The sequence below is a fragment of the Calcarisporiella thermophila genome (genome assembly GCF_041956535.1).
Source record: "Calcarisporiella thermophila strain CBS 279.70 unplaced genomic scaffold VTP21scaffold_43, whole genome shotgun sequence".
Taxonomy (NCBI): Eukaryota; Fungi; Calcarisporiellomycota; class Calcarisporiellomycetes; order Calcarisporiellales; family Calcarisporiellaceae; genus Calcarisporiella; species Calcarisporiella thermophila.
In genome coordinates, this window is record NW_027192233.1 from 2,550 (window position 1) to 15,320 (window position 12,771).

The following is a 12,771-nucleotide window of genomic DNA, read 5'->3' on the forward strand; positions in this document are numbered from 1 at the left end:
GAGGAGGCTATCGGAGGTGAACTGATAAAGGCACGTAAAAGACGAGAGATAGAGTTATTCCGAAGAAGGTGGTGCACTCAGGGAGCGGTAATAGAAAGTTCGGATAGAGCAAGACTAAAACTGGAGTGACGAAGCAACCCTTCCTCTCTCCCAATCCGCTCTTTCCCTCCTCCCCTCCTCCCCTCCTATTTACTTCATACCTTTCACCAAATACCCTATCTGTAAGAGGATACGTTCCATTATGGATATGCTCATAGCCCCACGACGATCTTTATGCAACACTATTTATGCCTTCACTGTTTCTTACTCTTTTGTTTCATAGCCACCTAGCTAAGCCATTAGCCACTTAACCAAGCCATTAGCCACTGCATTATTCTTTTAACTTTTTAGCTTATAAAAATGTACTATTTTCCTTAGTTAATTTTAATAACAATAACCATAGTTTTTCCCTCCTTAATTTTCCACTGAACACTGACACATCGACTCCAGTTACACTATCACTATATACATCTAATGTACCCTTTATTCCTCCCTTTTTCTTATTTCATTGTAATCATTAAACTCTTGTAAGCTACGGAAACTAATAAAAGTCTCCGTTGATTGATCAAAAAAAAAATTCTTAAAATAAACTATCGTATTGTTACACTCAGCCTTTCTTCGCTCCCAAACATAATCATTATAATTTCTTAACACTTAAGACCTGGAAATTCATTCTAGACTAAACATTTAATTAATTTTATTAAACTAATTATCGATCTTTGTTTATCATTCCTTGTCCATTTGCCCATTTTATCCATTATTCTAATTGAATTAAGATTTTTCATTTATTCAATAAGAATCCGAATCATTAACTCTCTCAGAACCGTTACACATAAGAATTTGCCCCACGAAAAGTTGTTAGATATAGAAAGCGGACCCCAAACCAAGCTATCCCAATTTAGACTTGCTGATTTCGAAATTTGGGTTAGAAATTTCTCTTTCTCATTACACCCCAAAAATGTTGTAGATTTAACTGCCTGGTGGGTATTACATGGACAGAGCCTCTTCGACGGCTGTACAATAATCGGAGGTCGATAACCACTGAAAACTGGATCAAACAATACGCATTTTAAAGCCATGCTCGACCGAATTGTTCCATCACCCTCACCTGCTCCGGCTTTGCAGTACGCGAAATTGAACGCCGCTCGATGTAAGCCATTTAAAAATATTAGCATGGTAATTTTTTTTTCGAAGATGAGCGCTTGTTCTAGAAGAAGGAAAAAAGACTGCCAAGTCGTAGAAGGTTGATTACAAGAGAGAAATTTAAGGGTTGTTCAGTGGAACAGTGGAACTAGCAAAATAAATACTTGATAGTATATAATTATGTTTCATGAGAATAGCCATTATTTCTGTAGTCAAGGGCAACTCTGGCGTTGCGACGGGCAATCATCAGGAAATCACTATTCTTCTTGGCCATGAGCGGATGGTAAACGGATGTAGCAGATCTCCAAAGTGTAAACCAATAGATCCATACAAGAGTAGGCAACATCTAGCTCTAGGCAGAATCTTGACTAGTGTTTTTCACATGATATCGTGGTTGACGAGTAAAATTCTTGCCTGGCATAGGTTCTAACCGAGATCCAATGTAACTATGAGGCATCGTAGGGAGCTCCGACACCATAACTTTCGGATTTTTGAAAGAAAAAGCATTTGGTCTGCCTTTTCACTGGTTTCAAATCCAAGAATAGTCTTTGGGTGAACAAAATTGGATGGGTCTGTGTACAAGAGTATAAGACCACCGAAATCTCATGACATCATCTACCAATTCCATCGAAACTTCTCGATTCCATGGAGAATTCCCGGGCTTGCTTTCATCAGCATGGAGACACCAGTCAGATGTAGATTCAATTTTCGTGGCATACTAAGAATCTATCAGGCGGATTCCACCCTCGTGGAGATTAGTTATCCTATATGGCAACTGACATACTTTTTAAAGCCATCTCATTCTACCTTCAAGATATAAATTCGCGTATATTTCAAAGAACAGGGACACTACACTTGCAGGAAGTAACAACCTTGCTCATCTTCTTACATATCCTCTTCCAATCTCTTGATATATCCCCACGTTGGCAAGAGTAAATAACAATAACTTCACTTCGAACACTATGATTCAAATACGTTTACTGCTATTGTGCATTATCGTGAGCTTGCTTCCAAATCTCACTTATGGGAGGATCAATTCCCAGTTTTTAGGTAGTTTTAGCAATCCAGCAGCCAATCTCATCAGAGTTGTGAAACGAGGACAGCATCCTGAATGTTGGGAGGTAAAGTGGCCTCGGCGCTCCATGGATTTCAACATAAAGAAGGGGGTTATTGTTGGCCTTATTGCACCTGCGTTAGATGCGGCATTTAGTGGTATTGACTTTGCCATGGATTGTATCATACTCACTAAGGAAGAGATGGGATGCACTAGAAAGATACCAACAGCTTGGGAGGGCGATCGATGCACAGCTGGGGTAACGCCTCTTGCGAGTATCAATGTTACCGACAGTGATATCGAAACCAAGATGGGAAACAAATTAAAGGTCGAAGGTTCTAAAAAGACGCTTGAGTTAAGTGAAGACGATATAAAGAACGGGCTCAATACAACTGGAGAAGCAACCTATGATTTTGATGCAGATATGAACAATTCATCCAAATATTCCTTAACTGCAACTTGGTCTCAACAACTTAATAACACCGTATCGGAGTTCAGAAACTTCATAGAGGATTGTCGAAAAGGCCCTATCTCCCTGCAAACTTGTACAATCGGATTCTACTTTGCCATGAAACAGAGAAATAGGCCCGTGAGAACCTGCGAGCTATTACAATATACAAACGAAACTAATGTAAACAAGGAGAGGGCAGCATGTGGAGACAATGTAACCGTACAACGATATTTCGATAGATGCATTAATGGAAGATGTGTGTCAAGCGATATTAACGTGATGAATGGTCGATATGATTGTAAGAATGGTCAGGGCAGCGAATGTTGGCGGGTGCTCAATGAGAGGGGGCTTATAAGTGGACTTTCTGGGCTTGAATGATATAGACATAACCTTTATTATTCATGATAAACTTGAACATAAACCTATCAATTAGCAAATAACATATAGGCATCATAGGTTAAATACTATACATTGTTTAGAAGAGAGAGTATTTATAATATAGAGTATTTATATAATAGCAATTTAAAACACATTTTTAAATCTGTTCATAAGTGACTTATGTAGTAATAATACGAATAAAATGCGGCCTACGTCAGTAGCCCATGCTTCACGATAACGAGGTCGTTTTATTGATCAAAATGAACTACCTCCAGAGAACATTGCATAGAAATTCAAATATATTTAAAGAAATTTAAAGAAATCTGAGGATAAGGACAAGTCTATATATGCTGTCGTTTTTCAAGTGCAACTCCTTAGCCGTTATTGAGATGGCTTAATTCTGTTCAAGAAAAACTGCCCTAGCCCACACAAGCAATTGAGCTGCGCACGGGTACAGAAAGATCGCTCATGGCACTACCCTCTCCAGTGCTTTTCCGCAAGAGTCGTCGATGGACACCAGCAGACGATATAACAGACACGATTGGGCACAAAATACCTAATACCTCACGCCAAGAGAAACCACAACAAACCATGGCAACTGACCAAGCCAGATCACAGTAATCTCAAATCACATCGTCGAACAGAGCAAAAAATGGAAAAAGGCGAGCGGAGCAAAACAGCCATCCCTGTCCAATGTTTGGCTCACAATACAAGCCCGCGACAAGTAGCGCCATGCGTAACAGCCAGGGGGATTGTTGAGAAAATTTAGAAGCACGCGTTGAGGAATTCCTGCCCCTTTATGGATACCCAAAAATCATAAGAATAGGCTACAAGATACAATTCTGGAAACAACCGCAGTTCAATCACTTCTCTCCGCATAAGAGACTCCCAGTCGACCACCAGAGCGTGAAGGCCATTTCTGAAATTAGGCTCTTCAAGCTCGGAGTAATTAACCCTCGGCAACTTGCTGCATTCCTGGGAGCTATGAATGCAGCCTGCCTGCGGTCGTGCCGGGAAGGTTATTCGCTCACTCACTAATGATAGTAATATCCTCACCCTCCCCTCTAACTCCAACTGGGATACCCCGTTCTCGATACCGGGGTAAGCGTTGCAAAAGAGTTTAGAGTTAACCCTTCTTCTTGAGAGGGCCAAGTAGTTACACCTAGGAAACGACAATTTTGTATAGTCTTAATTTTATCTTCGGATTTTTTTAAATTTCTTAAAATTATTTGATTTTCTATGTAATATTCTCTGGAAATAGCTCATTTTGACCCAATAAAACGGCCGTATCATCGTGAAGCATGGACTGTTGGTCGCCTACTCTATTTATACTAAGCCGTCACATACACTAGGCTTAGTGTTAAAGAAAAGGCCAATAATAGTCGAAGTTGAAGAAAATAATATCCATTAGTTTATAATGCCCTACCAGCATTAATAAGTAAGATAGTCACAATAATAATTTAATAAATAGTTAAATATTAAAAATTCACACGACATAAATAAATTTAGTGTGTTCTGAGCCACAAATGTCTCCATATCAATTGATTACGACATTGAGAAATATAGCGTAATCTGTGTCAAATATAAGCAACTCTCAATATATCGTACCAAGAAATTTCTCAACCCCGTTATTCAAGGTAACTTCTTTTTGGACTCAGTCCCGTTTTGTCCAATTAATGGCCTTTTTATCTCAACCCACTTTCTTTGCATATTCTAGACTTTATTCTGAATGAAACCGTACCAATAAGGGCCTTTTCTCAATTTAAATGATTTCAAAGGGTAAGCATATTAATATAATATCAATCTAGACGCTCAAAATTTTGTGGAATGGTACCATTTCCTCAGTAACCATTCATATTAAAATTTATTATCAGTTAACATAGTATTCAATTAATATGGGTTAATAACCTGATATATCCAAATTGAAGACCAGTTTCTTAAAAAATAAAATTCAAAAAGGGCATGTTTTTATCAGATGCACAAAATACTTCAACTTTTTAACCTGATGGATAGTAGAAAAAGTTGTTAATAAAATTAGTTTTTGGATTTATGAAAGACATTGATCACAGGTGATGATTGGTTTACAAGAATGATTATATAATGAATAGACACCACTAAAGGTAGCGGATATGGGTCACAAAATAGAAATCCCTTAGAGAAAATCCGAGAGGTAAAAAGTAGGGTCTTTGGCGGGTATCCCAACTTGCCCAAGTGGTATCAAAATTTTATGGCAGGAGCCATAGCTGGGTGGCCATTAAGAAATTTCCATGTGATGGAAAAGTGGTGATAATTGGATAGGTTTTTGAATAACCTATCACATAAGATGGGCCAAATTTTGTGTGGCGCGTTAGGTTACTCTATGGTGGTTACAATGGAAAATTGTAGGGAAATCTGTTCAAGGACAAAACAAGTTATACTTATTGCAAATAAACCAATCAATAACACAGAATTTCAACAATGTTTTGTATATATAGGGGCAATGAATCAAAAATTATACTGCACACTTTCCTTTAATTTCAAAAACTTAGATATTGTGTTGAGAATGCGTTTGATCATCGCTTTCCTTTTGACTCTTCCCTTTGCACTCGCACAACCACCACCTCTCAATCCGCCCAGGAACATTTCGAATGGGAAATTTTCCAAATTAAACCAACAGCAGCCCAACACTACCAAGCCAAGCATATCTAGAACTGCCTTTGAAGAGGTCGATGTAAAAAGGTAAAGTCCTATTTTACCTCAGTTGACAAACTTAGTATGGAAAATACTTAAGTAATTTATAAAATTGTTTAAAATAGTGGGAACGCGACACAAACAACTGGGCAGGAGCCCGCTATGGTAACAAAGATTGATGGCCCGATAATCGCTCAGGAAAAAGTTTCAGAAATGGAAACAAAAATACGCTCAAGTGGCTCGAGAAGTGGGCGAGGCATATCTTTTGGCGATAAATCGTTCCCCGAACCGAATTGTAAAAATTTATTGAACTCTGACGGCAGCTTCAACATCCCGAAATTTAATATCAACCAAGATTACGGAGAAAAATTGAGATGCTATGCGATTTTATCATACTGTGCGAACTCACCAAATCCTAAGATTGCTGAGCAGTTAAACAATGCAGGGGGATTCTTTCAATCGTATATATCAGCCAATACAAAAGCATTTATGGCCAAAGCTAAAGACAGTATAATAATCTCGTTTGCGGGTACAGATGATTTGAAAGATATCATGGACGACGTGCGCGCAGGACATTATGTATTTGCGGACGGTGTTCGAATTTCGCAAGGATTCTACGACTATGTGAACAGAGTATATGGGAAAATGATCCAGGATTTATCAAATTTGGTTCAACGTGATAAGCCAAGTAGAGTTATACTTACTGGACACAGTTTAGGTGGGGCCGCCGCACAGATAGCAGCTCGCAGAATAAGCTTCGAACCACGAATTAATGGTGTATCGCTAGAAGTAGCAACGTTTGGCCAACCTGCCGCAGGGAACTTACAATTTGCACAAAATATCGAGAAAATAACCAATGGAAAAAACGTACGATATATAAATAGCAGGGATCCCATTTCATCAGGTTTTCTAAACTATGCAGATATACGGATTTTTGGTTGCCTAGAATCTTCCGAAAAATGCACCTGGAAACACACCAGCAAATCATTTCGAGCAGATGATGGCACTGAGTCTTATGGTGTTAATATTTTCAAACCTCATAGTGTATTTTTTAAAACTAGAAACCCAGAATGCAGCTCATTCTAATTTGATAGACATATTAACTTATACTGCTTATATCATTATTTACTTTCCATATCAAATAAATTTGAAATTTAAAATATTGCTGTGAATTTGAAGATTATCTTTTGAGCTGCTATTGGTCACATTTAGTTCATCGGTTATTACACACAACAATGCTTTTTGTTTTGCTTTATCACACGAAACAATTCACGATATTGCTGATCTATCATAATCCGAGGTCTCCCTAAGGATTTCACTGGATCTACGGATCCAGTATTCTTCCATCGATTGATTATTCTATGTTGGAGAACGACCAGGCATGATCTAAGTCTGAATAGTCGTTGTGTTACGACGATTATTTCATACTTATACAAATATGTATAAGCATGTATCTTATCATCATTATTAGTCATCATCACCTATTCTATCATATATATAGGATGTGCTTTCTCTCTTTTGAATTCCCTTTTGGTGTGTGTTATTTGTGTTATCCCTTCTATCTGTCTTCTTTCCTTTTATTAATATACTCTTAATAAGATCCAACATTCTACCCTCTGTTCATGCCAGAACACCAGACAATTCGTTGGTGCTTTTATTGTACTTGCTGTATATACTCCGATTTTTTCAGAACGAAGAGTATCTGAAATTTTGTACTGTTTTTTTCAGACACATACAGGAAATTAGAGTATGATTTTTCGATTTTCTTGTGATCGCTGATGGAAAAAATGAATTGTAGCACTGAATAGTAATTTCGAGATTGGTCAAATTAATAATTATATCATTCATTTTGTCAGTATATTGCAAATCTTTACTCTAAACCCCAATTCTAAGCCCAAATTGAAGCCCCAAATTAATGCCTCATCTACAACAGTTATATTTGTTATATGTGGCATTATGAATTATAATAAAATTAGCCTTAACTTTCGCCTCGTAGGTAATAACAAGATTGCAATCAGACGTCGAGAGACCAGCTTGGCCAGAGTCACAACCTCCGCAGCTAATCCAGATCCTCCATGCTTTGAGACAATGCCAGCTGAGATCCTGCTTTTGTGCCGACAAATATGCGTGCCATCTCCTCAGGGATCCAGCGCTCCCATAGGTTGCCAATGATTGCGGGATCGGACTTTAAATAGGTCGTTGTCGAGTATATCGCGCCAATCATCTTGTGTTGATCGTGAAAAAAACTTATTGCTGCCCGGATAACCAAGGGTTCATCAATGAAGGCCGCTAAACCAGAATACGGGCTCGAAGTCATGAAGGCTTCGGCTCTACCTGGAACTCCTTGCTGCTCTTGTCGAAGAAAACTATCACTCGAAATTTCGCCTGACATTGCACTCTCTAGCCGCGGGCGCTCGCATGAGTCAATAGTAGACAGAAGTTCATAACAGGTACGCATTTTCCTGCAACCAGAAGGGCCAAGTGAAACCTTAATATTCGACGATTGACTTGCCCCATTCCTTGAAAAATTTCGCCAAGGTGCGTCAAAGCGTCAAGGCTATCTCTGAATTCAGGTAGCGAGTGCAAAAGCAGAGATGGACACTGAGACCACATCATAGGAATGTGGACATCAGGTTTAATGAGCGAAGCATTTCCGCCTGAAGATCGATGGTAATATAGTAAATCCAGATTTGCTGCAAGGTAGCTATCGAGGAATTCTCCATAAAACCCAGCAAAAAATTTATCAGTAAAAAGCTTTAGGGAATCTGATATTATAGAAATAATCTAGAATAATTAGACTTTAGATTTATAGAGCAATTTAATTGCAATTTTCCACCTGGTTCGAATGTACAAGATAATCTCCTTGGAGTGAGGGGAGCTAGAATAGACTGCGTAATTGTAAAAGGAATTAACAGGGTAGGTTGGACTGCTCTAGGCCCTTTAGAGCGGATGAATGATCTATGGTGTACATCAGCAGTGTTCGCAAAGATTTTTTACTGAAACTCAATGTGTAGCCGGGGAAATAATTATTCATAAACAATTAATACTGACATAAATAACAAAAACACATTTCACCACCACTAACATACTTTTACCCTGTCCATTAATGTGGGCTTTCTTTTGAGTATTTGATGCAGAAATCGAGGATTCCATTCCTCAAGTATTTCGCACATCAGTCCCTGATGCAAGAGTCATTGAATAGAAATTTATTGATTAATTTGCAAAGTTAATAAACTATAAAGAAAAATTGTATACCTTCGGGAATGTCAATCAACACACGTATAACCTTCTTTCAAGACTCTTCTGGAAAATATTCACAGCTTTTGTCTAGTAGCTGGAGTCTTTGTTTGCATATATTTTCCATGTCGTCAGGAAATCTCTAGAGATCTTTGAAGGATACATCGAACTTTCAGAGAATTATATTAGAAGGATCATTGCAACCTTATTGGCAGACATTCTTCTCTATAATTTTCCTCTCGAGGACTTCAACATTATCCGAACATCAATCTCGACCGAAAAAGCGTCAGGAAATTTACTCGCATTATTGATCAAGCAATTAAGCCGCATGATAGATTAATAACCAAAAGCAGGGATATGAATATAGTTGAAATATTGAAATTAATGACGTATTCATATTTCAGTAAATACAAAGGCGCAATTGAAATTGAGGTGACGTGTTCAAGTACTTTCTTAATGATTTCATCAGCTCCCATTAAAGAAGGTTGGAAATGCTATTGTAAAGAAATAATAAACTTTAGCGTCTACATTCTTTTTATAGATAAATATAACTTGCAGTTAACTTATTTTACCCCTTGGAAATTGGCTTACTTTTGACATGAATATTACTAGCAAACTTACATTGTTAAAATTCCCATGCTGTCCGTTAGGGTCATCGAAATTTGGTTGTTCAGTTTTGTAAACAAAAACGAGGGTTCCAGGGTGTTGTTGCAAAAGTGGACATCTTCATTCTATCATTTCTCCATTCTGTGACTAAAATTTCTTTCAAATTGAATTCTCTTTATTCTTCTTCATTATGTTCCATTCTATCCTGATTTAGAATGATAGTTTAATCTCTGCTAGTGTTAAAAATATGAATGGCAGAACAAAACTTCACTCTAATAAGTTGCTTGTTAGTATTATCCAACCCGCAAAAGAAGTAGCATTTTCAAGAAAGATCATAGCTGTACTGAATTTATATCATTCTACTAAGTTTGTCAGAAAATAGAAGATGGCGTCTAAAAAAGGATGTCTGCGGGTCGTCGTCAGATTCTGAGTGAAAAAGATGAGAGGAAGTTTGTCAATATTAATATCTGGGCAGTAATAATGCTTATGACATGGCTAAATATTAAAGATGAATATAATATGAATGTGTCGGCCTGCAACGTGAAAAAATGAACAATGAGAGGTACTTGCACGAGTGCGGCCTAAGCTTTAAAATGAATATCTGGTCATTCTGGTCATTGTTATGATTCTATTCCTCTCGCAAAGTTTGCAGGAGCATATCCAATTCGGGTAACAGCTTACTACCCTGAACCAACCTAAAGCCATGATTTCAAGAGTCGGGATATTGTCGCTACCAATGTTTTATAATTCTTGTTCGGACTTCTGGATTTAAGATAAAGGTCGAAGGTTCTGATTCAGAATCAAAATTCGTGATTCTAGAGCTCAAGAAAATATAAAGAGTAAGTTAATATTGCTCTTTTGAATAATACATATTTATATTGGTTATGCTTTAATAGAAAAGGTGGAAAATTGTAAAGGATCAAATTTTCCAGAAACCTCTTGATCAACTTACGTTATGTTACATGGAATTTGACTACCATACACATCGGACATTGCCTATATGTAAATATCTGGTTAACCAAGAATATCCTTTTCAGTTATTAGAAAATAAAAATAGAAATTAAATGATCTAGCTCAGACGATGTCAGGCAATTATAATTCATCATAATAAGGGATGAAAATAGGTTCCCTTATTGATAGCAACATTCTTTCTTCATAGCTGGACAGCTTCAATTATTAAAGATTGATTACCTGGACTTGTATAATGTATATATAATATACTCTTGAAAAGTGAATCGTGCCTTAACTTTAGAAGGATAGAATATCCTATAAATATAATTTTACGGATTCACTGGTTAATTGATTAGTTTTTCCTTCATAGTATCAGATAACGAAATATGATAATATAATGAAAACTTAGTGTTGAAGTTTTAAACCTATGCTCTTGCAGATGAAAGAGAGAACGAATGCTTGTCTAGGTTTATTAGTGTAGATTTATATATTATTCAAAGCAACTGGATAGCAAAGATTGAAGAACAATGCTAATCTAATGCTTTGAGACAGTATTTATAGATATTGAAAACATAACTTCAGAGCTAGTTTGGTTGATACAACGGGCTAACAGAGCAGAATTACCTTGCATAGCAAAAACTTTCAATTGTCTTTTATGAGCAATTCCATTGGAATTAATTGCTATAATAGGGAAAAACACTTACATTCAAAACTTAATAGAAGTTACCTACAAATATAACTTGACTTATTAGGTTAGCGGTATGCTTGGGTTACACTAAATTTTAAATATTGACCATTTACAGATATTTTTGAGTACACTGATATTAAGGCGTGACGAGCTACTCGAGCAATACTTCTCTAAGTCATGTAGTGGTCACCTCAACTTCCCCAACAGATATGATGACAAAGACATTTATTTATAGGGCATTTGTACCAGGTTAAAGCATTAGGGTAATTCTATTTTTCCCCGGATATAACTATTAATTACCGCTAAATTGGAAAAGTACCGCTAAGGGGTTCATTTTACTGCAAGTCACATATTTACAATTTGTCACAATCGCATCAAAAATTGAGTATAATCATTCTTTTAGTCCACAGAAACAAAGTTTTCGTTGGGCCATCCCTGAAACGGTTCGATTTGCTGATAGGGTTGTTCGATTTGGATGCAGTGACTCTCTCGCAACTCGCCTTGTTCGTAGCTGGATTGGATTTATGTAAGCGAAGATTATTAGTAATGATTTAGGTTATTCTAAATGACAAATACTTGAAAAGAAAAGGAAAACTGCGAGAAATAACTGCTTTGTTAACTATGCTAGATAACGCTGCCGATTACGCCGTCAAATACGAGTGGGTTAGCAAGCCGCAAAATATATAGTCAACCTCTTATGCAGTAAGGTTCTATGTCGTCATTTTGCTATCACTTTGATTTAAATATATACATTCGAATTTGATCAATGAATACAGTTCGTTGACACTATGAATGAGTTTTTGCACGTAATTACACCCTCTTTCTCTCTTATTCCATGATAGCATAAGAGTTACAGAAGATGAAAATGATAATATTCTTCGGGTACGATAGCGTGGAAAAAAGGAGGAGTACCTGATTAAATGGCGAGGAAATCATGATGGAGAGTATTTGGGAACCATTACGATATCTTCGCAACACTCATATACCATTCAGTAATCGAAGTCAAAACGTGGTTTCAATCGCTTCGACTTCTGTCTTCAAAGAGGGAGAAGATATAGTAGGATGTTTCCTCCATGCTCTTCACACAACAAAAGATAAGGCTGTTTACCCTTAGATTATTAGTTTGTTGCTACTTTGTTAAGAGTTTGTTTTTTTTTCCTTTTTAAAGGTTGCATTTTAAATTTGGTCTAGGAAAGCACCATATAGGGTCACTTTATGACTTTCTTTTAGGGTAACCAGGTGGATGTGTTTTTTGGTACATGAACACATCTATCTTATTTTATTATTCCTCACCAATCTTCTATTGAGCTGACAACATCCCATTTATTTTATCGCTATTAATTCATTAAGTTGAATAATCCCTACAAAAAACCCGTCTGGTGAAAACTGCTAGAAAACGTATAGGAGCATGTAGAAAAGATGGAGGAGGTTCGCGATTCCTTATAATTTTTCAACAATTTCACTATAATTTGTAGACTCCTCTCCCATTATTAATATCGTGAAAAATGGGTGAAAAGTTTGTAAAAATTTAGGGAATCGCGAACCTCTTCCATC

At 37.0% G+C, this 12,771-nt stretch overlaps 3 protein-coding genes across 3 annotated transcripts; 2 read left to right on the plus strand and 1 right to left on the minus strand.

Annotated features, from left to right (window-relative positions):
• Window positions 1–2,324: 2,324 nt before the first annotated feature.
• On the plus strand, window positions 2,325–3,065 carry VTP21DRAFT_8940 (uncharacterized protein; the record flags this gene model as incomplete). The annotated part of the gene is made up of 1 exon (XM_069399844.1): window positions 2,325–3,065. The coding sequence occupies one exon, from the start codon at window positions 2,325–2,327 to the stop codon at window positions 3,063–3,065; it is 741 nt and encodes a 246-aa protein (XP_069245636.1).
• Window positions 3,066–5,607: 2,542 nt separating this feature from the next.
• On the plus strand, window positions 5,608–6,838 carry VTP21DRAFT_8941 (uncharacterized protein; the record flags this gene model as incomplete). The annotated part of the gene is made up of 4 exons (XM_069399845.1): window positions 5,608–5,783; window positions 5,861–6,602; window positions 6,682–6,753; window positions 6,830–6,838. 4 exons carry the CDS (start codon window positions 5,608–5,610, stop codon window positions 6,836–6,838), a joined length of 999 nt encoding a protein of 332 aa, XP_069245637.1.
• A 956-nt stretch (window positions 6,839–7,794) lies between these two features.
• VTP21DRAFT_8942 (uncharacterized protein) lies at window positions 7,795–8,193 on the minus strand (the record flags this gene model as incomplete). The annotated part of the gene is made up of 1 exon (XM_069399846.1): window positions 7,795–8,193. The coding sequence occupies one exon, from the start codon at window positions 8,191–8,193 to the stop codon at window positions 7,795–7,797; it is 399 nt and encodes a 132-aa protein (XP_069245638.1).
• Window positions 8,194–12,771: the final 4,578 nt, after the last annotated feature.